Genomic DNA, 25619 nt, shown 5'->3' with positions numbered 1-25619 from the left:
TTGCACTGCACACGCTGCACACACACTACCTACATCAATCATTTAGGCTTTATTGGATTTTTTATTTTGTTTTTGGAAACTTATTCTACTTTCATAATCCAAATGTTCCACGATTAGCCAAGATTGTAAATTGCTTGAAGCCTCACTCCAGGAAAAATTCAATTCAAGCTACATTTGGACAGCGACACGGAAGGCAAGTGAGTGTTGAACTGGTGGAGACGTGCTGCTCTGAATACGCCATGTGGTGTGCAGGCTGGATGTACACTGGGAGCTTTAACTTCTCTGCCCTAGATATTTTTATTTTCTGCCAGGGAGATGAGATCAGTCAACAAATCTTGAGATAAAAAGTGATTGATTTTGTTTTCTGTTTAGCTTCCCTGTACAAAGAAGGTATCCAATGATGAGTCAGTGTCTGAATCGGATCCAAAAAGTTTTTTTTTTTAGTCTGAATTATCTTTCATTTACTAGTTCTTTGCTACTTTATCTGTTTGAATCTTTTCTAAATTCCCACAAATTTAATGGATTTAAATTGAGATTGCACTTTGTTGAAATATTTAGCAGTAGCTGAAGGTGCTAAACCACCAGTGATGGATTTTAATCTGCTCAAGACTCCAAAATGGAGGATAGTTATTTGCAAATATAATTTAGATCTTTCATACATTTTGTTTGTTGCAATGAAGTCTTCTAAATATTCAGTAACAATTTTATTGTTCTGCTTTTTGTCCCATTATATTTGCTACTCAATTGCACAGGTGATGTTTTATTCGTCTTAACCTTCTTAAAGTAATAAAGATCACAAGTGCCAGACAAATGATCTGTGGTTTAGTACAGTTCGAATTCATGTGCTAATAAATGCTAGTTTGAGAAGCAGGAACCGACTGTGTAAGTAAATATAGGATGCAGCTGAATTGCTTCCTGTGCTTTCAAAGCTCCTTAACGAAACATAATGACCCAGAAGTATCTGTATGGAAGCCGTGATAAGAGCCTGTTCCAATCCTTTCAATGCCACCGAAAGGAGGTTCACCGGCTCCTTTTGTCATCTCCGTTAGCATTGGATCCTCTTTCATGCAATCAAAGGAGATGATGTTTTTCCCATAATTCCTTGCAGCCTTAGCATTCACAATCATTCTCGATTGTTTTCACCCTCAAACAAAATGGAATTCATGTGGAATAGATGGTCAGAAACATAAGTGTTTGCGCTGACAGGCTCTTTCGAAAATGTGGCTTTTCTTTAAGATTTTCTTTAAAAAATTAAATTGTGTTTAGGAGATGATATTTTACATTTTAAAAGTGTACACTTGGATATTTCGTCTATGGATCAAAATCCTGTAGAGCAGTGGTTTTTAATTATTTAATTATTTTACATGAAGCACTGCCTCAGTAAATGCTGGGGGTTTAAAATCTCCAAAAGTGTGTGTGTGTGTGTGTGTGTGTGTGCAATATTTTTTTATTATTACTGAATTGTAGTTTTTTACTAATGATGATCCACCTACAGCTTTCATTATTTTCCATTATATTCTTTTTCTGCCTTTCCTTGACTTCAACGCATTTTTCTCTACTGTCGTGAAGATTTGCAGTAGTATTTCTACTCTGCATCTACTCGGCCCGTTTTCTTTCTCATTCTTATTCATGTAAAGTTGAATTTTTTCATATTTAGTTGGATCTTGTCCCCAGTCCCACAGGACTGAGTTGTATCTGGCCCAGCTCAGTACAGAGACGTGAATGGACAACATTTTGGATGGTTGGCGATCTTTGGCACTGCCAGTAGGAAACTCCTCAGAACTGCCTGGTTTTATTGTTCTGATCCATCTCCGTCTGTTGTTTTGGTTTTGCCCACAGGGGCGTACTGCCTGTCAGTGCTGGATTATGACAACACCAAAGGCCTCAATGTAAAACATTACAAGATCAGGAAGCTGGATAGCGGAGGTTTCTACATCACCTCTCGCACCCAGTTCACCAGCTTACAGCAACTAGTCTTCCACTACCGCAGTGAGTATTCAGACAGTGCTGGTGGTTCACCTCTTACAACACAGTACTGTCCTTACTCTGCCTTTTCACCTTGTCTCCTTTCCTTTTTTCCTCAGAGCACTCAGATGGGTTGTGTCATGCTCTGACGGATGTGTGTCCAGTGGCCAAACCTCAGACGCAAGGCTTGGCCAGGGATGCCTGGGAGATTCCTCGAGAGTCCCTCCGCTTGGATGTTAAACTCGGACAGGGCTGCTTTGGAGAAGTCTGGATGGGTAGGAATCTCTTTTGTACCAGACATGGTTTAATATATATCCAAGGAGAGTCGTTAAAAGGGTGTATTATGTAAAATCAACTTGTTTGAGCTTTACGTCATGTTATAATGCTATTCCCTCATTGAAAATATGTTGAGTGGTGTTTTGATTCCTTCATGCATGACTGAGAAATCCTTTAATTTCCCGTGGCAGCCATTCTGGGGATCCTAAATGCCTGGTTCCTTCAGGCTAGTGGTAGTAGCAATTAGCAAACACCTGGTGGAACTGGACTTCTGCTGACCTCATCATATGAACTACTTCTCAGTGAAACGCTCCAGAGAACGGCTGTAAACAACTTGACTGAAAAAATTTCAGAGGTTTTTTAAACGGGTCTTTCCCAGATACCAAGCAAACATGAACTTATCAGCAAAAGCCAGCTGGGTGTCTTCAATACTTGGGTTGTTTTAAGAACCAGTAGAGACCCAGTTGGAAGAACAAAAAACATGCAAAATGTGAATTTTGCATAATACATCCCCTTTAATACACAGACTGTATAGTTCTGTAAAACAAACCAATTCTATTCTTTATGAGTTGAAGTTCTTGTTTTGTTGACAGGAACATGGAATGGTACAACGCGGGTAGCCATTAAGACCCTAAAGCCAGGCACTATGTCTCCAGAGGCCTTTCTGCAGGAAGCACAGGTCATGAAAAAGCTGAGGCACGAGAAGCTGGTCCAGCTGTATGCCGTAGTGTCTGAGGAGCCCATCTACATTGTGACAGAGTATATGAGTCAAGGTAACTCAGGAAGGACTACTCTAACTTAAGTGGGCTACAGAGCCTTGACAATTAGGTTTCTGACACTTGAAATAAGCAGTTTAACCGTATAATTGGCAATGCAGATGAATATTCTTGCAGCTTTAAGGAATGCTGTGTTGCTCTGCATTCACAGGTAGCCTGCTGGACTTCCTTAAAGGGGATGCAGGAAAGATGCTCCGTCTGCCACAGCTGGTAGACATGGCTGCTCAGGTAAACCCCTGAACATCCATTAGGTTTTCTTTTGTTTTCGTGTGAGGGAGGAGTCTGCGTAAGGTCCTGTACGTTCCCCCAGATTGCTGCCGGGATGGCTTACGTGGAGAGGATGAACTACGTTCACAGAGACCTGCGTGCAGCAAACATCCTGGTGGGAGACAACCTGGTGTGTAAGGTGGCCGACTTTGGTCTCGCAAGACTGATTGAAGACAACGAGTACACAGCAAGGCAAGGTAAGTCATCACTACCATCAAAATCAAACACTGGAACAATGTTGAATGTTGTGTTTTTGAGTATTTAATTTAATTTCCATTTTTTCAGGTGCCAAGTTTCCAATCAAATGGACTGCACCAGAGGCAGCGCTGTACGGCCGTTTCACCATAAAGTCAGACGTCTGGTCCTTTGGGGTGCTTCTCACAGAGCTCGCAACCAAAGGCCGAGTTCCCTATCCAGGTTAAGATCAAACTCTCCTAGACTTGCCTTCATCAGTTCTCCACTTATCCTTGTAGAGTTCTTGGGGGCTGGTGGGCATCGTTGGGCAAGCAGGGGGGTAACCTTGCACAGATCTCCAGTCAGGCAACATAGTCACAAAGAACAAACAACCATACACACACATACTTTACCCAAGAACAGCTTAGAGAGACCAGTGATGTTTTCTACTGTGCATGAACAGGGAGAGCATAACAACGCAAGGTCAGGATTCAAACTCTGATGCAGACCAACGAAGCTAACTCTGGTCTCGGTTCAGTTGAACTCAACTCTGACTCAGTTCGAATGAACATATCAGCGCCAAGCAGACCAGAGAGCACACAAAAAGCAGGAAGTGGACCAACTTGCATAGCATTTTTGTAAATGGAACCAAAACGAACACAAGAGTCTAAGAAATCCCACAACCGTTAAAATCGAATGCCGCTCCATTTTGCGCTCTGTGTCTTCTTCAAAGGGATTTGTGTAGTTTCCTTTAGTGGTTCTTGGTGCAGCGCCCCCACAGGCGAGGGGGGAACAGGTTTTTCAGTTAGTTTGGATCACGCAGTGTGAAAGCAAACGCACCAGCTGAAAACGTAACAAATGTTGGAACTTTGGTCCCCAATCAGTCAGAGTCTACAAGACCGTCAGGTGTGAGAACTCCCTTACAATAATCGTTTCCGATTAGAAAAGAATAACTGAATTGATTGCAGTTTTACGTGCAGATAAACCTCTAACATATGTTGACGCTGCAGATGGAACCAACTGAATCCATTAGACTTACTCTAAATGGGTTAACCTAGACTTACTGTAATTAGGTGTAAGAATTGCTGAGGTGACTTCTTGTTTCTCTTTGCAGGTATGGTTAACCGAGAGGTGCTTGACCAGGTTGAGCGTGGCTACAGGATGCCTTGCCCAGCAGAGTGCCCCACTTCCTTGCATGACCTCATGCTTTCCTGCTGGAGGAAGGATCCTGAAGAGAGGCCTACATTTGAGTACCTGCAGGGCTTCCTAGAGGACTACTTCACCTCCACAGAACCCCAGTATCAGCCTGGGGAGAACCTATAGAACCACAAACTGTACTGAACCCGAATGGGGAGTGGGGCCTCAGCACTGAATGATCTGCACTAACCGACCTCAGAGGAGGATCTGAGACTGTGAAACTAATCTGTGAGGAACTTCTTCAGTGGAAACAAAACAGAGACCGAAAGCTGCAGAAGTCCCTCTGTGTGCCGTACAGGAACTGCTGCAGAACAACCCGGAGAAACCGGTGTTCTGGAAGCCATCACAGTCGACCCAAGTTCTCCTGCTGGTTATTCTCCGACTCGGATCAAACTGAGAGACTTGCAGGTAAATGTTTATGTGAGGTGCAACGGATGTGAAGAGGAACCAAATCAGGACACACAGATAGTCGGTGCATAAAGAACAAACTTCACGATGAGGAGAAGAAGGAAAGAGAAGAAACTTCAAATTAATTATGAGCTGTTTTGAGTGAACTCGCCCTTTTTCCATCTCTTTACCATCATGTCATACCTTTTCCACCCACACAAGAGCGCTACCACTGTGGCTCAGGTGCCAAAGGAAAACTCCTTCTCTATATCTGCTCTGCCGCTCTTCCTCTTTCTCTCCCTCTCAGTTTTCTTCAAGTGCTGCTTCTTTAAAGTGTCTCAGCTCTGAAACTCTGCATCTTTATCGTTCAGTTTATTTGGCCAGCCTGTTTCCTGTGGCGGAAAGCATTTAATATCAGACAAACTTGCTATGTTTGCTTTATTTTTGTATGTGTGTGTGTGTTTTTTTTTTTTCAATAGACAAAATTGGTAAAATCCCAATAAGTGATTGGCAGGACAGACGGTCAGGTTCTGTGACGTTTGAGGCCTTTTTCTCCTGCTTAATCATGCTGGTTCCAAACCTCCATTAAAACGACTCTGATGCAGGTGGTGCCTGAATGCGTATTGTTTTCATTGATCTCAATTAGCTGGAAAAAAAAATCTCAAAGGATCAGCGCTCAGAGGTGCTAAAGGGCATTTTTAATAGATTTCACAGCACATGTTTATAAGAAATGAATTGGGTAACTTAAGTCAAGCAGTTCTGTGCGTAGGTATCTGACCAATCATATTAGTGGTGAATATCTAACTCAACATGAGGAATGAATTTCTTGCTTATGTACATATAAGCTGTTGTGCTGGTAGAACAACCTTATAACATTAGCTGAATAACAGATGTTTTTTTAACCATGCATCATTAATAAAATATGCAACTTGGAAGCCCTAAAGAAACCAGTAAACCTCTGATCAGGTAAAACTAATAAATCTGTGTTTGAGTTTACTTTGAAGCTTATTAGCATGCTTTTGTGCTCGTCTTTTCTTGACTATTGGTTGGTTTTTTGCCTAGGCTTTATATCCTTCTGTTCATTAAAGGTTCTGCTGAGATTCTGGGATCATTTACAGAGAAAATTCTCATTTTTCTGGGTCACTCCACTGCTGTACATATTGTAGCTTTTTAGGCTGGGTTTATGCACCCCATCTTTCACAAGGCAGGTTTGTGTGCAGGCTGCTTCACACTTCACTTTAGAGCAGAAGAGCTGTTTTTTTGTTTTGTTTTGTTTTGCTTGCAGAGTCGACATAAACCATGCAGCAATAAGACATGGAGTCCCGCCAGCAGTTGCTAAACCATACCGACAATGACTAATTTCAACAACCAGTCTGATGCTGAAACCACAGGGAAGTGGTCTGGGTTGTGATGTTACCATATGATATTAATAATAAGGTCAAAGATGTAAATATTATCTTAATCAAATGACTGTGACGATCATGTTATGTTTTTTGTGTAGCTTTTTTTTTTCCCGTTTTGCTTCTTTGTTGAGGTTTTTACACTGACACGCCTAATCAATGCTTAACTGATATTGATGTCCTACTGTAAACAGGGCTGGAAAAAAATGTTTTTTTCACTTTTAGGTTTTTGAAACTTCTGTTTATCTTTCAACGGACAATTCATAATTGGGCGAGAGCATTTTGTGTAATCTGTGCTTTCCTTTTTTTAGACTGGGAATTACCCCATCTATGTGGACACTGAGCCACCAGTAAGTCACTGGAGCAATGGGGAAGTAAGCAGGCTTATGACAGAATGACTAACTCTTAGGTCAGACTGTATTTTATGTGCCATATTTAAATAAGCGTCTCATTCTTCCCTTCATTATTTACTTCAATTGTTTATAAATCTATGCAGTTTGTCTTGCATTCCTGCAACTTCACAGACTTTTTGTTCTAAAGTCAAAATCAATGATCAATGACGGTGTGAGCATTTTGTAAGGACTTCTTTCATCTATTTTTTGTTTTTATGTAACGGGATTGATATAGGTATTGTGCCACTTTATGTTGATCTTTAAATGTGCAATAAATTATATTTGAAATGTGTTTTGATAAGGGTGTGTGCTGGTGACGGTTTACAGTTTGCATGACGGGTTGTCTCACAGGTCAAATGTTTAGAGAATTTGACAAGTCATGGGAAAATCATCAGATCAGGGAACTAGGTACATTGAAAAGAAGAAGTTTTAAAACCCGTTGCTTTCCTTAAAGGGTTGAATTTTTTCACAGATTAAAGTGTATAGAGCTGAGATGAAGAGAAACCGCCTGGATGGACACACCAGCTGAAGCTTAAGCATCCAGTTGTCTTGATGTCGGTGAGCAGCTGAGCTTGTTTTAGTAGGATTTTCTAATTGCAGGTGTAAATGTAAAGGAATCAGTGACCATGTGGCATTAAATAATCTTAAAATAATGCCATGTGGCAAAAAAAGTTATCTCAAATATTATCTTATAAACCTACTATGATAAATCATTTATTTGCACATTTTGAACATTGTCCCTCAATTTAAACCTCATCAGCTGAGATAATGCTGCCAACAGCTAAATGCTTTTTCTCCTGCTATTAAGCTTTTTACTTTTCTCTTGCATGGAAACACCCCTACATCAGTTCTTCCATTTGTTTACCGTATATCTGCTCTGTTTTCTCAAACCCCCAGTTGGTCATGACAGACGGCTGCTTGTGCTGAGCCAGGCTCTGGTTCTGTTGAAGGTTTCTTCCTGTTAAAGGGGAGTTTTTTCCTCTCCACTGTCGTCACACTCATGCTCTATATGCATGAGGCTGTAAAGTCAACACAACTGTGAAGTGATTGTCTGCTGTCGCTGGATGCTTATCCAGGAGGAGTGAATGCTACAAGTTAATGATTCAATGCAAACCGCTGGGCTTGTTTTGATGGAAAACATTTTAAACTGATTTGATTAATGAACTGCTTGGCTGATGGAAGAGAAGGTTTAAACTTCCTTCTTCTCTTGCTGCTCTTTGGTTCTACTCTGCATCCATGAAAACTCATTTTCAACTCCTCTGGGATTTGAGGTCATAGATTATATTATTCGAGCTTTTGAGATACTAATCAGCTGCTCCTAGTTATAAAAACATTACCTTGTTGCCACGGTTGCACATCATAATATGCATGTATTTTGACCGGGTTAAATCTTTAATTTCACCAAAATCTTTAGCATCCAAGGGAACAGATGCTACTGTTACTTGTATTTACTGTAAACCAGGCAGTTTGATCAGCCAGATGAAGACTCATCAGCTTTATATGAAACATTTCACTGAAGATCATTTGACTGATGCTCATTTTAACATTTTTTTCCTAATGTGTTTAATGGTCATGATATTCACTATTTCTTATGTTTTGATGACAATAAAAACAACAGTTTTTTAATTTACTTTTCAGAGCTTGAGAAATGTATCGACAGGACGGAAAGTAAAAAAAAAAAGCGGCTCTTGCTGGTCACGCCATGTTTGACGGAAAGCAGATCTGTCCACTTGGGGGCAGCATTTGTCAGCTCTAAGGAGCCTTTGCTGTTCAAGCAGCACCAGCTTGCGGCCCACCTGCTTCGCTGCTGCCTCTCATTGAATTCACCAAACTTTGACTAGATGCACTGCGGTCAAATTTGCATTTCTCATAAAATAATACTTGTGGGACTTCCACCTAAAATTCAAGATGTGAGCCCAGAGTTCACTTTTTCTTTTGCTCAGTGTTGAAGGTCAGAAAAAATCTGACTTCTACTGATAATGGCTTTAATCAGAGGCCATATTTAACCAACTGGCTGCAGAAGATCTGCAGCTAATGACTCTCTACTACTTTGCTTTTTCCACTCTGCTGTGATTAGCAGCAAATTGTTGATCATGTGCCTCATTTCCAACAGTTCACCATGTATTATGAAGCTGGGATGTTTATATAGTGCCTGAGCCAGAAAGAGATTAACAGCTGATAACTTTTCCGCATCCCTCTGCGTGTGTATATTTTAGCTTTCTCTCGGTTGTGCATATCTGTATCCATGAATGCAAAGGCATGCTTGAGCACGTGCAGTATATCTGTGTGTGTGTGTGTGTGTGTGTGTGTGTGTGTGTGTGTGGCTGTTGCTTTTCCCATCTGCTGAGCTGCACTGAGAGTCATTTATCTCAGTTATCCAGACAGTGTCAGAGCTCCATCTGTGAAAAGAGTAAACACACTGACTCACACTTTTTAAGAGGCTACCACTGATACCAGACAAGAGAGCACTGCAGAATCTACAGTGACTACACATTCACCCGCACACACAGGGCTACAGTTTCTGTTTGTTTTCATCTCATTAGAGTGACAGAAGCATGGCAACCTCAGAGAGGAGGAGGATAATAGTCATGTTTTGTCATGTTCTTTTCCCCCTGCTAATGGTCCAGATTGCTGTTTTCTTTCAAACCGTCCCAAGTGAGTCTGCAGAAGGTTGGAGAATATGAGGACATCCGAGCCGCTTGCTGCTGGAAGTGCTTGAGCTTGAGATACTTTGTAATGAATGAGCAAGAATGACTGAATTTTGCTATCTAGATGTGCAAAAATATCACAAATGTCTTGCAGTTCGATTTGCAGCAAAAAATATTTCAAATCCGTTTTGCCATTTTCTTTTTACTGCTTTTTGTTGCTCCAACTTTAAAAATTTAAAATACATTGATGTATGTGTTGGTAATCTTACCCTCTATTTTTTTCTCTTTTTGTATCAATACTTCTGTAAGGAACTGGATGGAGCATTTTAAACCAGCAATGGAGATCAGATTAATATCCTACAAATGTATTATTGCAAAATTAGATCAAACAAAATGTAAAATCGTGGAACAGCTGCATCCTAAGCTGCATGACGTCACGTAGAAAGTTGTGGTGAAAGAATAATAAAAGAACCAACACTTTCTATTTTATTTTCCTCTCAAATTACTGAAAGACTCAGAGAAATGCCCACAACTGGAATGAGCTGTGATGCAAGCAGATAATAAATAATTTCACATCCAGCCCAAAGCTGAAAGCAAGAAAACAAAAAGCTATATTACAGTATGAGGTTTAATTTCAGACAAAGCAGGCCAGTTTTCATCAATTCATCTACAGAGAGGATAATTTCTTAAAGCACCAAATCCTGCGACAGGCTGCAACAATCCTGGTGGTGGGAAAATATTTTACTGACCAATAATTGTACATATAAATATAAAAAATGCCTCTTTGTTATTCCTGTTTATGTTCAAGTCAGTGCAGTCACTCAGAACATAAATAGATATACAATATATAGAATTTACATAGATGGTATCAAAGTGTGAATCAAAAGACACCTTTTAACCTACAGGGAGTCAGATCCTAGAGTTCACAGAAAGGTCAAGTCTGTGAAACTTGGACAATTAAGAGGTTCAGGAAAACCAAACTAAAATCAAGCAAACGAAGTAGCCCTTTTTTATGTAGGTTATCCATCATAGATCCAAACATTTAAAATTATTTTGCAAATTTGTTGTATTAACAGAAAGGCATCTAGTTTTCAAATTCATTTAGGCTCAACTGAACAAATATAATCTCTATTATGAAAACAGGATTTTTGTCATTTTCTTCCTAAACGTTCGCTGTATTTAGTCGAGTTTAATAGAGTAAATAAAAGATGATTTGGGTGCAGCAAACTCTGCGTTTCAGTCTCTGGATAGATGTCTTTCTACTTATTATAAAAGTTTGGTTGTAAAAGTATAAATGCTTTGTGTTATACTTAACATTTTCCACTGTAGGAAAATTATTTCAGTAATAATTTTACTCTGATTAAAAACAAAAAGTTTAATAAGCAAATTTCTATCGTTCTTCAACTACAGTTTGGGGTCACAAAAATATCAGTCCAAGGGTCACAAATGGTCCCCGGACCACACTTTGGACACCTTCTTTAGAAATATCAGAATTAAGAAACTCAGTCATCTGACTGAAAACATATGATCACAAATATGTAATGTTGGTTATTTTGAAATCACCACCATCATTTTTTTAACGGTTCCTCTTCTGTTTTATTTACCCACCTCTGATCTTTACTCACCTAATCTGTCTTCCTCTGTTATCCTCTTGGTATTAGGTGAGATATTCTTCATGTGGAACCAGAACAGCCACTTCGGGAGGTAGAGGCACATGTTCTCCATCATCAACTGACTTCAAACACCAGGTAGATCATTCAGCTGCGTGTGCGAACAATCCCTGGAGTTTCTTTTGTGCACTTAATGACTCGGTCAGACTCTGCACAGCTTGTGAACAGTAACAGGATATTCTTCTTGATATCAGAGGATGAACAGGTGTGCAGATGGGCCCCAAACTTTAATCAGTCTTCCTTTGTTGTTGAGCCGTTTGGATCTCAACCTGCATTACGACCTTACTTGTTGCTTGCCAAGTTGCCACGGGTGTGCAAAGATCTTTGTGGCACAAAGTTGTGCCCTGAAGTTATTACTGATTACAGTCGAGTTGGCAGGAGTTTTTTCTCTCTTTTTTTTGCCTCAAGCTAAGCTCTATCGTGACAGTAAGAGCCGTGTTAGGATGGTTATGATATGCATGAAAAACTCTGCAAACATCTTCAAGAGACCTCAAAATATGTCCCGCATTTTCTAGTGTTTTTGATGACAGACGGAGCGGAGAACTTAATCTCTCTTCAGTACTGTTTCAAAGGAGCTTCCATGTGTAACCTGACACTCTTCCATCCCTTTTCAATGGATTCTTTTAGCAGATTTAAAGCCCAAGAAGTACAGCAAACAGTCTTCCTGTTTGAGATAATCTGTTTTCATGGTTGCTAGGCAAACCTCTGTCTTTGCTGTTATTTTTTCGGCACAGTTGTGTTAGTAACAGAAGATGGAAATGTTGTGCACGTCCTGTAATATATGTTGTATTCCTATTACTTTAAGCACTTATGAGTTTGAATCCGGTAAAATACCAAATGTCTTAGAAAATATAAACCATTTTTTAAATTAGTTGGACTAAAGAACTGTGTCAGCTCAGTATATTGCACTTGCAAGGTGTGGCTGTGTAGTTGCTACAAATGGAAGCAGCTAAAAGTCTAACTTTCTTACACAATTAAAGTTTTAAGAAAGAGGTTATTAATTTAATTTCATAAAGCAGTCAGGAAGAATCATCAGACACAATATTATGCAGATAGAGAACACACGAAAAGCAAGAAATAGGATGAAAAAATAATAAGATGAAATAACACCTTTTCACTAGAGCTGTCTAATGTTGCATTGACATTCACTGTAATATGACAAACTCATCCAACATAAGGTAGACATTCAGGAATTATCTGTTTATCCACATTGAATTTTTCTGTTTTTACTGGTAAACTCAACTAACTTTATCCCCAATATATACGTTTATAAACACCAGAAATACTAACTGCTACTATCAAAAAGCTAAAATATAAGACTAAAAGTGTTGGTTTCCATAATCAAAATCAAAGTTAAAACTTCAGTCAAGTTCAACAAAGCTTAGCTATTTGAAAAATAAATTCATACTGAATGTTAAATTATAAAAATGCCTCAAAACAGCAAAAAGTGCAACACAATCAATCCAGCAGCCAGTTCAAATCTCACCTCTGTCATGGTAAAATATGCTTTGTGCCGTCACACAGAATGTGGCAGCAGAAACTTTTTTCTCTTTTTTTTTTCCATTTTCGTTCAACTGCTCATAAATCCTCCTCTCCTCTGTCAGCTCACCTCCCCTCGCAAACACTTTGTCACATTAATCTTCCCACTCGCTCCTTTTCCCGCCCTCACTTATCACCACGGAAAGACACGCTTTTCCTCCACCTGCCTCTACTGTCTCACTTTATCTCCCACCATCTTCCTTCACTTCTTTCTTTACCCGTATTTTAACTTCCTGCTCCCGCTTGCGTGTTTTGGGGCCTCAGTGAGACGGTGATGTGCCCCACGCCTGTTCACTCTTCTGTTATTCATCATCTTCTATTGGTCTATTCATCAAGTAGCCAGGATGCGACCGACTCAGTAAGCCAGAATCTTGCAGCTGCAGACAGCAATCAGTACAGGTCAAGGAATGCCTAGACTCAAAGTCTGGGCCCTAACGCTGCGTGGCGTTTCACGCTAAACCAACTATTTTTCTTTCTAAAGTCAGGACCTCTTCAGGGCATCCTTTTATTATGTGCTTTATCTTCACAGATGCATCTCTATGATGTATAACACCTACGATAGCAGAGAATCTCTATTCTTGATTTGACATAGAGGGAGTTGCGGACACGCTTTGTCACTGATAAGCTGGCTGCACCTGCTGAGCATGTGTTGTGTGAATTGTCGTTATAACATAGTGCATCTCAAACTTTAAAAACAATTAAATTTCACCTCAAAGTGTTTAGACTTACAAACTAAATTGTTTCCTGACTCAGGATGGACCCTGGGCTACTTCCTGTGCCACACAGTCGAAAAATAAACACGTTTTTGTAATTAAACAATCAAGTAAAAACAATTGTATTTGCAATTTTTTTTTGTTGACTGTAACTCTAAATTATTTATGGAAATCCTGCCTATTTGCAAATGTAATTGCAGAGTATATCTCAGACATTTGAAAGAAATATTGGTTGGTGTTTGTAAAGCAAACCAGCGAAGTTCTTTTTCTAGGCACTGATTGGTTATACCCCCTAGAGACAAATAAGGCTGTGGATATTAGCTTTTGCTGTAGGGCTATGATGGTTTCCACTGAGCTTATTGACACATTTTAAGGTATATTTGTATTTGAATTATTAAAATCTGTATTTATAAATGGCTTCAGGGGGAACAGCAAGCATTTTAGCTTTTCGTGGTAGCTGTAGTCTCTAACCTGCACAAATATCGGCGGTCCACAATGTTTTCTTTGACAGGAATTCAGATATTCTGAATGCAGAACTTTTTCTAAGAAGATTGGTTTTATCCCTGAAAACCTTTAGATTAAAATGGTGCTGTTTAACGACTTGCTTGTTGAATCTTTAAGAAAAGAAACACTATATTTATTCCTGCGAAGTCACTTGTAAATGGAAAAAGTAAAACGTTTAATATTTTTGTTTTGTTTGCTTTTAAAATAAGCTATTTTATACAAATAATTCTCTATTCTAAAAGGAAATCTTTGTGCAGTAGAGACCAAAACTCAAACAGCTGTCCTAAAATAGTCTTTGTATGTTTGCTCACATCTCCTAACGAAATTATTTACGTCATGTAAAAAAAAAAAAATTAAGCTCATTTGGCATTCTGCCGATACCTCCACAGTGCAAACACTAATCATAAAGCGATCCAAAGCCTCTTATGTAAATAGATAATTTGTAGATTAGCTCAGCTTGCAGGTGGCCTGGTTGGATATCACTTTTAGAGTTAGAAAAATAAAAACACACCAAGCAGGCTAATCAAAGATTGGACCCGGTTCTGGTTCTGTATTCATTTTGTTATGCTAACCTGTTTGGAAAGCCAAGCTGCAGTGAATTAGTTTGGTTTCTTTAAACATGAATTCAGAGGATGGTTAAAGAAAAAACTTTGGAAATTTATGGCTTGCACTTCATAAAAGCTGCAGAAAAGGATAAATATTTTTGAAAATATGTGTAAACTTTGGTAAGAGACTAATCAGAGCTTCCTTCCCTTCTGCATGTAAATTTTGTTTATGCTGACATAAAATAAAGGTTTGTCTAATCAGCTTCCTAAAAACAAGGAAACCATGATGCATCCAAGTGAAATGCAAAAATATAATTTATACTTTAACTAAAGCTGAATACAGTAAAATCCAGTCATAAAAAGCATGACTGAATTTTCTTTTTGATATGTTTTTTCATGATATTTCATGATATTCACTGTTGTGAAGTTTTGTGGTAAAACTCTTTTTTTGTGTGTGTATGTGTGTGTGTGTGTGTGTGTGTGTGTGTGTGTTAGTGTGTGTGTGGTCATCCACTGCGTTAATGCCTTCAGTGATGATAATAAACTCACTACAGTCATACAACAGCTGGATCTATAAAGTCTCCTTTTGAAATGAAAATCAAACTCCTGCTCACAAACACAGATGCATGTACGTACAGACAGAGAGACAGATGTCTGGATAAGACACAGCTGCATTCCTTTGGTTCCACATAACTGATTACATGTGTGATTGTTCAAAGCAAACACAAACTACTTGCACTTTAATACCAGGTTTCACCACAGAAGAAAAAAGAAATCCATAAATACATATATGAACCCAGATATTTGCATACAAATAATAAAATGACAATTATTTTTGCACTGCCTGAAGCTAAATTAGACCAAACTTCTCTTGTTTTAGGTTCGTTAGAACGACAGAAAACTGAGCTAAACCACTTTTTTTATTACATTTTTTTCTGCCAATTCAGACATTCATATTGATTTGGTCAGTATCAGGGACAATAGTTTTATAATCTGTAGGATTCGGTTCAAACATTCCCTGTTCACTTTTAACAGAGTGAAAAAAAAAAGTACATGAATGAGCAGGAACACGCAGTGCTATGCTAGGCAACACGTAACAATAAGAATGATGTTACAAAAAAAGATCATCGGAGCCAGCAGGCAGTTCTGGACGACACAAGAATGAAAAACAGGCATGAATACACACTCACACACAAACCCGGGGTGTTGAGGACATTCCTCGGCAGAAACACACGTTGTTTTAGACAGATGTGTTCAATAGTAGATGAAAAAATAATTGCTGTTCCTAAATCTGCTGATTCGGATTGTCTCCTTGAGGAACGTACCTGAGATAGACGGGATTTTCCAAAAGCCTGAGAAACAATTTAAGGCCTGGGTTTGTAAGTCTTTATACACCAAATTAGTTCCTTACAATTGTCTTAAAAGTTTAAGAAATATGTTTACCAAACTGGGTTCTGAACTCAAGAATGACTTCATTTTCCAGTGCAGTTTATGTCAGATTTTTTTCTGAGTAAATTTCACAGGGTCAAAACCTAGAATATGTTAGAACAGTCCACTTGGTCACTATATAGTATATTATGTTGTAACCAACCATTATGTAGAGATTAGAGACTTTTTCTCTCTTTACTTTTAGTCAAAAGATGTGCAAAATTGTTAGGAAAATATGTTCAAGATTGCAAAAGCTTTGTTGTAAAGTCCAAGTAGTACTACAGTATTACAAAATAAATAGAAAGGTGAAAGGGAGTGAATTAAATGAAAGCTTTGCTGTGCTACACTGCAGCTAATATAGCTCAAAAATGTAATGTTTTATCTTTGGTTGTTGTCTGACTTGCTCACAGATCTGTGTTACAATCCACACACTAGATGAATATGATGCTGTCCCTTCTCGAATATAGCTGGCCATAACTACACAGACTCCGGTGGAGCAATGTGAAGCAGCTGAGAGTCTGGTGCCAACGTTAACAAGCTCTTCCTCACTGTCACGTATTTTCCCACATTGCTACACCTGTTGCCGTGTGTGGAAGGCATCCAAATGGAAGTACATGTGGAGCTCATACGCATTCCTTCTGCTGGGCACATGAATCACTCCGTCCGCTTTCTCTGGCAAGCCACAGAGAGAGAGGAAGATGGAGGAAAGGATGAATATATGTGAAATGAGCAACGTCAAAGCTGCCTTGTGTGTCTGTCCAGGCTGCACACTTTCTGCTTGTGTGTACAGCCTGGACAAAGTGGACTTTAAAAAGATATGAAGTGTGCAAACTGATATACAATACCAAGGTGGCTTAGCTTCATGTTTTCACTGAATTTGTTATGATTCCAAAAATGTTCAGTGCTTATGCAACATACTACTGCTGTCCCCACACTGGGCGTATCGCCCACTCACACTCTCCCACTGGGGGGGTTGAGATGCCCTGGGACACATTGTAACATTCCACAAGGCTAAGCTACCTGGCCCAGCTATTATTAGACTGCATGCCTGACAGGACTGGGGGGGTCTGGGTCGGGACCAGACTTAAAACAACTGTGGAGCTGATTAGCAAAAGTGTTGGAGACGGACGAAGGTCTGAAGAGCTCTGCGTCAAACGGAAAACAAGAAGTGGGTGATTAAACCGAACAAAACAACCAGCATGAATACATTTGCAACAGCCACAGGCAACTGTAGTCACTGAGCCAGATTATCCATCCATTTTCTTTACATCCTTGTCCCTCAGTGGGGTCAGGAGGGTTGCTGGTGCCTATCTCCAGCTAACGTTCCGGGCAAGAGGCGGGGTACACCCTGGACAGGTCGCCAGTCTGTCACAGGGCAATCCAACCATGCACACACACTCACACCTAGGGGCAATTTGGAGAGGGGCCAATTAACCTGACATGTTTTTGGACTGTGGGAGGAAACTGGAGTACCTGGAGAAAACCCACGCATGCACAGGGAGAACATGCAAACTCCATGCAGAAAGACCAGGGCTGGGAATTGAACCCAGAACCTTCTTGCTGCAAGGCAAAAGCTCTACCAAATGCGCCACTGTGCAGCCCTGAGCCAACTTATGCAAAAATAAATTATTATGGCATTTAGCAGCTAGCAATAATTTAAGTAATTCTAGCTGAGTTGAAATCAGAAAAAAATTTGTCTGATTTAACTTCAGATGGAGAAGAAACAAACCTCTGTTTTCAACTGTATATACCTCTAATTGTGCTACACTTATCTACTGTTAGAAAACTGAAGTTCAGATGTCAGAGTTGCATGTGTTTAAATTCTGTCCACCCCAAACCAAGATGTGCTTTTTCGTGATAATGATAACAGATGATTCAGCACTGCCAAATGAGGTTAAGAAGAAGAAATGGACTTCAATATAAAAAACGAAAAGGACATTCTGTAATCTTCAGTTAAGCCACTGAGACTGAAGCCATTGAACATTTTCTTTAACTTAGCAGTCAAAGCATAACTTTTACTCCTAAATAACAATGGATTTATGGCCTCCAACGGTTTGTGTTTCTCCTGGTGCTCATCTCCTGTTATTTCTCTGGTGAAACTCACATATTTTTCACTCCCTGTCCAACTCCCTTCTCAGGAAGGCTGTCAAAAAAGTTGCAAAACTGTCTTGAAATGAATGAAAAACAGCTTTTATAGTGAAAGGAATTATGGTGGTAAGCCTTTGGTGTTAGTTCCTAGTCAAGCTGTTTCACCATGTACTTTCTACACCAATGGTGTGAAACGTTGCATGTAGCCACTGTTTATGTCAGTCTAGGGATTAACAATATGAATTAGACTTTAGTGGATTCCCTCATGATAGATCACATGCAAAACACGTTTTCTGGCTTAATATTTCATGACTCTGAATGGAGAAAAAACAAAACATGATGCATGCACAAAGAGAATCGCCAAACAAACACTGAAGCTCCAAAGTTGATGCAAAAATTACAGTTTTATGTTGGTGCTTTCAGCTCTTTATGCTCCCACAGCTCTTTCAGGTGTGGCAAAATTACTTAAGCAGCAATAGTCTGTTGAAACCGCAAGTGTCAGCCATCAAACATGTGCTACATTTGGCATGTCTGTGATAACATTTGCTTCTCCAAGTTTCCTTCTTGAAATAGGCTATATAAAAAATACATATAAAACATATAAAATTTAAATAATTCCAGAACTAAGTTGTGGCCTCAGAGAAAGCTATGAACTTTGTGTGTGGAAACGTCTGTAAATGTTGATGTCTGTTTCAAGGACCTGGAATAGAGAAGCTAAAAAGCTGAAAAAGAGGGAAAATGCAGATAAAGGCCATTAAGAGCTGTTAAATGATAAAAGTTTAAAATAGGAATGCATTGTGGACATCAAATTCAGTCCAACTGATTGCTATCAGAAGTCAACAGATTGCTCAAAAACTCTCAGTGAACAAAACAATACAATGAAAACCAAGAAACACAAAGTTGTGGAGAAGCTCAAGCAGAAGCTCTGAACAAGAATTTGGCTGCAGAAGATCTTGATGCTCAATTTCTATTTTTTCCTGAAATCCAAATGCTTATATATAAACTAATAATTAAATGAAACCACAATGAGACTTATGTTTGAATGGTTTACATCCCCAAAGTTACCCCACATGTACAGAAGAGGAAGGTTGACGTGTTGAAGTCACTAGTAGTCCCATGTTTACAGAAGTAATAATGGAAGGATCCATTTGTGGATCAGTTTTAAAATGTAATCAGCAATTAGAGCCGACAGTATCGTCACAGGATCATAACAAGACAGGAGAAGCTCATAAAAAAATGACTAATGGTTTTTTCTGGAGTATTGACTGCAGCTTCTGTTTGGATGTGCTTCAATGTCAGAGATGTCTTTCATATTTCCACAATTATAATTTTCAGCCATTGTTTATGCCCTGATTATGCATTATGAATTACGACATAAAAGCTGGATAAAACAAATAAACCACGTATGGCTCTGAAACCCTGTGTGGTTTCAGAATCCTCACCACATATGGAAGTGGCACAGATTTGATGTTTTTGGGTGATGAAACCATTCAGACTGCAGTGAAAAAAAACATATTTGGGTTGCATTTGCCTGCTGTGTGAAGCAGCCTTAATGATGTGCTTCACAAATCTGATCTTCATGTAAGAATGACAAGAGAAAAGAAATGTAAACACTTCTGACCAAAGTTTTCAACAACATGACAAACACATGACATATAGGTTAGATATAACTGCAATAAATTTGTGTTGATAAAAGCACATTGAAGCTTGTGGTTGTTTGGTTTAAGGGGTTAGCAGTCCAGCTAAGAGTAAAGCAATAACTCACTTGGAGCAACCAGAACCCTGAAACGCTGCCCAACAGTACCAACCCACTGAGGTCTCCTTGCTTAAAAACCCAACCATGATGGTTCACTTTCAGGGTTTTATTTTATTAGTGTGCTGCAGTATTAAGTGGTGTAAAGTCAATTTTTGACAAATATGGAACCTCTCCTTTTTTGCTTTTTTTTTGGGGGGGGGAAACATTTCAACTTTATGTAAAAAAAAAAAAAACACACATCCAGCCTTTCCATATAATGTTTTCTGTTTAGCCTCATTTCTAAAAAAAAATAAAAAAAATTGCAAAATGACAAAAATCTCTTTACATTTTCAGGACTTTAGAACTAGCTGACCATATTTAAGTGATGTAATAAAGCAAAGCATTTTCTCCAATGATACATCACCCAGAAGTGTTTGTTCTGGATAGCATTGGTTTTTTTGTGCCTCATTCGCCCAGAAAAACAAGAATTTGAGATGCTATTAAGGATCGTTGGAAGATAATCTACTGCCAGAGGAGCATGAGATCATCTCTGAATCAGCAAAGCTATGATCCACAATAACCACACATCACAGCCAGACACTGTTGTGTTTGGAGAAATATGTGAGGATCCTTCAGTCTCCTTTACGCGGGGCAGACTCTTCTCATATATTTTTAACCTCCTCTTCATTTTCAGCCTTACATGGCCTCCTCGTCTTCCTCCCTCTGGGTCAAAGGTCTGGTATATGGGAGAACGAGATAAAACCTTACGTGGGAGAGATCGTCAGATGGTTTTGTCAGACAGATCGACTGAGAAGGAACGTTAGGGGGACCGTGAGTGAAAAGGTGGTAAAAGTGCAGGAGAAATCCAACAGATGTTTAGAAGTGGATGTTTGGTTTCAGTGACATGACAAAACGGAAACATCTCAAACCTTTTTCTCTCTCACTTCCTTTTTTTTCTTAATTTTTTTCCACAGTGTCTTCTTTGTTATGTCTTCTCATTTTTCCATTTCTCCTTTCCACTTGTCTCCAGATTTCAGTCATTATTTCACATCTATTCCATCTCTTCTTTCTATATTTTTTCCATCTTTTCTTGTCTTCTCTTCTTTCTCTATACCTGCTTATCCTTGCAGGGCCACAAAAAGAAAATTATTCTCCTCTAAGAAACACAAGTTTCTTTAGACTTTGGCTCCTAAGAAAAGTGGTGAAATTTAACATAAAGACTATCTACAACTTACTGCAGTCATTTTCACTAAACTGTCATTTAAGTTCCAATAAGGATTTCTTGTCAAATTTAAAGGTATTGAACATAATTTTAATTTAGCTCAAATTTCTATTATTCATTTATTTTTTATATATATTATCATTCATTTAATCAGAAAATTATCATAATTAACAGAAAAAAAAGACTTGAAAACACCAACCTGTGTGTAATTCATCTAAATAATGTGTCTCACTAAGTGAATTGAGATGGTGACATAAATTAAGTTTTCAATAATATTTAAATTTGTCGAATATGACTGTACTAAACTAGACAAGAGCATCATTCTTCCATTTTGATAAATAACCTATGAATTACATGTTTCTTACTTTGTTTTATCTTCCTTAGATTTAACCTAAACTCTCCACTTGTGAAAATCTAATTTTATCTTGTGAAATGTTTCATAAGTAAAAGTTAAGTTACTTTACAAACAACTACAACACATTAATCTGAAATATACACCAGAATATGATTCAAAAGTTCCTAGAAAACTTCTGAAGTTTCTTCAAAAACAAATCAAATGTTGATCAAAGCCACTTGACAAGAAATTGTTTGAAAAGTTGAGATCACCAGTATGAAATTACCCAACTTTTATCCAGAACCGGATTCAGATTTTTTATTTTTATTTTTATTTTTTTAACTGCGTCATGTCTCCTCACGTTTACAGTAATTCATTTTTAGGGTGTGCAGCTTCTCTGGTCTTCAAAGAACTTGTAGTAATTACAGCTGGAGCCTTGATTCTTCTTATATTCTCTTCCATGTACCTCCTCTGACAACAGCGTAATAAAACCTGAAATCCTATCACAGCCTTTGGTTTTGTGCGCCGGATTACCGTTGGCCAGTGATGGATCAAAACAGTTGGACAGAACCTATTTGAGTGCAAGCATGTATGTCAGATTGCTTATTAAAATAGCATTTGCATGCCTTATTAGCAACATCTACATATTCATAAATCAAGAGGTAGCTTTGGGAGCAGTTATCTTTCAGCGATCACTGCAGGACTGGAGCTACTTCTGGATCAGAGTGGGGACACAACTTGTGCTGAGATGGACAAAAATGTTCTCTCTGCCTGAAGCTAGCAAATGGAAATCATTATCTGTGATTGCAGGGTTTGCCTGCCGGAGGAAAGCCTGACTGTATCTGTGTATGACACACTGGACATCCTACTGACTCACAGATGGTATTTGTGATAAAGCAATCAGCCCTGGGGATTATAAAGGCCTCCCTGCGCTGCCTAACAGTCTGAATCCCACAGTTAACAATCAGTGTCATGTGTGGAAGAGATTTATCTGTATTTATCCTGAATGCAGTGCCAAAGATTCCCCGTCTTGCAGACAGTAATATCTACATGCCAGCGTCTGATTGGGTCTAAAACGAGATAATTAGCTCAGGCCTGCTGTTTTCCTGGGATGGTTTTCCATTCAGTTCTGCTCCTGACCTATACTTTCTCCTTCATCACCCTAATCTCACTCCTTTCCTCCCCCTCTTTGTCTTCTCTTCTCTTTGCTTTGATGTCCCTTGTCAATATCCTTCTTCCCTTTTCCGACACCCAACGCCAGACAACCTGATTAGTCCAGATTACAGGGTGGGAAGCCCAGAAGAATGGAGTCACAAAACAATCATTTTCCTTTTGTTGTCATAAACTTATTCATATTTACTGTGATCATAGTTTCTGCTGAGACCCTATTATTGAACTCGTTCTTTGTCTAAACCAAGAAGCTTCCACGTTCTGTGTTATTATAAATGTCATTTTCTATGCAGATGTTATTTAATTTTAAAAGAACTATTTAAATGTGCAGCCTTTCTTGTAATTGAAAAAGAAATCATAGTCCAGCATTAATATTGCATCAGCATTGACATAAAGTCAAAATATAAATAAGTAGAAGCTGTAAAACACGCTTGTCGAACAAGATGGCCGCCCTCGGTGTTCTGAAACTCAGAGTGCAATGGTGAAAAAAAAAATCCAGATTTTCCAAACATTAAATCTTCAAAACCCAAAAATATTAAAAATAAAATGATTGCCCAGCCCTTAAATTTAAAAATAACATGATCTTTCTTTTGAAGGAATGTTTGCAGTTATAAACTTTGTTCTCACAAAGTTTTGTTGTACTTTTAAAAAGAAATTCCCAAACTTCAGTTTTCTGCATCCTCAACACAAAATCTCTCCCCTTTTAAATTTCCCCCCACTTATGGAGGAATAAATGAGTTTTCATTACTGAAGAGCCCTCTCCTTCTTCAACTCCACAAAAAACTCTTTTTTTATCTGGAACCATCCCCCGCTCCAGCTCATCCACTCAACCTCGACACCCTAATCTTGACCCCAGCTCAATCTGTCCCTCTCCCCGCTAATCCTGACCTCCTCCTAAGCCCCCTCTTGTCCCGCTGGCCGTGTCAGCATAACAAATGCGCGCTCATTCTGGAACCCAGCACGCCGCCGGTCAGTGATGGATGTCCACATCACAGCCGCAGTTTACACAGAGTCCATGAATGCAGCGCAGCCACCCCAGATTCTGTCAGCTGAATCCCTTCGCTCAGCCTTTAATGCCATACGCAGTGGGGCTGGCTCCCTGCTGGGAACGACTCTTAAAACCTGATAGTAGAGTCGGTGGAAAGCCTCATCCATAAATGTCAACTTGTTCACTCGCAGGCCCCCGCTGCTAACACCAACAGCCACCTCAGAGGGATTTCAGTTCGCCGCAGCACCACTTTATGAGGGTCTTGCATGGAAAAACTTGGGTGTGAAATTGATGATGAATCATTGTCACTAAAGAATGCACTACAGACACGTTAAAAATCCTCTATTTTCCCTCTTCTTCCTCATTAATGGCGCTATTCATCTCTCCAGCAACAGCCTGTTAAACTTTGGGTCAAACAGGAATCCTGAGGCAGTTAAACACAAAGCCCCTCCATTAATAATGCCCCACCTCTTCACAAACTGGCAGAATTTTACACCGACTATCTATTTCATCCCATTCCAACCTCGGCACAAGCCTTAAGCTGCTCAACCGGATGGTAACCTGAGCTCTGTCATGATATTGCATGAACTCTCCGGACAGGATTGGTGTTTGTCTAGCTGTGTGAGCGCAGAGTAGGAAGTGGTGGATTTAGGGACAGCTTCAGACACTAAACCCCAAGATCAGCCACCTGTGTGTTATCAAGGCCGGCCTTATAATCCTCCCTGCCCTGTATGTGCCCTCTCTGCATCCACACACACACACGCGCGCAAACACACAACGAACACACTTTTTGATCTTTCTGGAAAAGCTTTGGCACAACCGATGTAAAATGCAAAGAGTCTAGACTTTCAATCTATCTAAATTGTGGGGCAATTTTAAAAAGGCAATCAAAATATTTCTCGTGCGCTTTATAAAATCCTCCTGATCCTCCGGGCAGCAGTAAAAGAGAATCCCACTTCTCTCCTGATGAGAAGAAATGTATTTACCGCATAATTTCACTTCACAGAGAGGAATGGGAGCAGGTGAGGTGCTCTAGATGCAAATCATGGGAATATGAGCCTGCCTGTACGCTATAATTTCCTCATCAGGAAGAAAGACATGCTGTCACAAGAGCTGCTTCAATCCAAACCACATCTCAGCAGGTAATTAAACATCAGCCGTTCCCTCTCTGTAGCTCAACCTACAGCAGAGTCTTTTCAAAAACGCAGAAATGTGAGAGCCAACATGTCAGGCCCTCGCTGTGCCCCACAAACCACCTCAACACTTGATTTCATTTTGGTTCACTCACTCCTCTGTTTGACCTGTTTTTGCCATTTGTTGCTACAGACATAAGTTAGGGCCACTTTGCTGAAAAAAGGGTAAACCTAGCCAACAAGGGAGCCTATTCTTTTGAAGGACCACTAAATTTCTGGTGTAATCTAATTCCTGCATGCCTCCTGTCCCGTATCATGGCTGCGTGTCTCCAAGGTACAACAGCAGAGTAAATGATGGCCAGGGGCTCCACCTCCGCTTGGCAGGTCGTTACTCCTTTACAGTAGAAAATCATAAAGAGGCTGAAGCCATAAATACATTTCATCCAACAGCTCTAAAGACGACGCTGATGAGAATTATGGCTGCGCAAACCTGTCAGCAAGAATTATTCTTTCGAAAGTTGAAATCGGATGCCTATTGTTTTAGAGAGGTTCAACGTAACCCATTGGAAGAGCTGGAGCAAAGCAGGTAACAAAAGAGGAAGAGGATGTTGCTAATTGAAATAACTTTCAGATTTTGTTACTCTTTCTAAGAAGGTGTGTTCCAACGACTCCACATGGGTCAAAGTCAAGGCCCACAGGCCAAAAATGTAAAATGTACCAATTAATAAAAAATGAAAATGGTAAGCTTAGTGAGCAAGCGCTACATTTACTAATAGAATTATACGGCTGAGTTATAACTACTATGGTTTATTATGGCCATGCTAAGAAAATTAAAAACTAAAATGAGAATAAAGTCATAATATTACGACTATATACTCTTAGTATTATGACTTTACTATTTTCATGTTATTCTGATTTTACCTTCATACAACTTTGTTCTCATATTGTTTCTTTATTGTAGAACGACTTTATTCTAGCAATATTATGACTTTCTCCTTGTAATGCTATGACTTTATTCTCAAAATATTATGACTATGTGCTCACATTATTACAAATATTTTTCTTGTA

The 25619-nt window shown here is 39.2% G+C and overlaps 1 protein-coding gene across 2 annotated transcripts in view; it reads left to right on the top strand.

Annotated features, from left to right (window-relative positions):
* The window catches only part of LOC106960237 (proto-oncogene tyrosine-protein kinase Src), a 29369-nt gene extending 22243 nt beyond the window's left edge, over positions 1-7126 (top strand). For both annotated transcript variants that reach the window (XM_015053226.1, XM_015053225.1), the window contains 7 exons: positions 1840-1989; positions 2085-2240; positions 2835-3014; positions 3169-3245; positions 3328-3481; positions 3570-3701; positions 4573-7126. In XM_015053226.1, the coding sequence (XP_014908712.1) occupies positions 1840-1989; positions 2085-2240; positions 2835-3014; positions 3169-3245; positions 3328-3481; positions 3570-3701; positions 4573-4781 (1058 nt within the window). In that variant the 3' untranslated portion in view covers positions 4782-7126. The remainder of the gene's footprint in view (positions 1-1839; positions 1990-2084; positions 2241-2834; positions 3015-3168; positions 3246-3327; positions 3482-3569; positions 3702-4572) is intronic.
* The last annotated feature ends 18493 nt before the right edge of the window (positions 7127-25619 follow it).

The sequence above is a fragment of the Poecilia latipinna genome, unplaced genomic scaffold (genome assembly GCF_001443285.1).
Source record: "Poecilia latipinna isolate Pla-1442-1.1 unplaced genomic scaffold, P_latipinna-1.0 Scaffold1170, whole genome shotgun sequence".
Classification (NCBI taxonomy): domain Eukaryota; kingdom Metazoa; phylum Chordata; class Actinopteri; order Cyprinodontiformes; family Poeciliidae; genus Poecilia; species Poecilia latipinna.
Note: the sequence above shows the minus strand (reverse complement) of the source record. Positions and strands in the feature narration are given on the sequence as shown.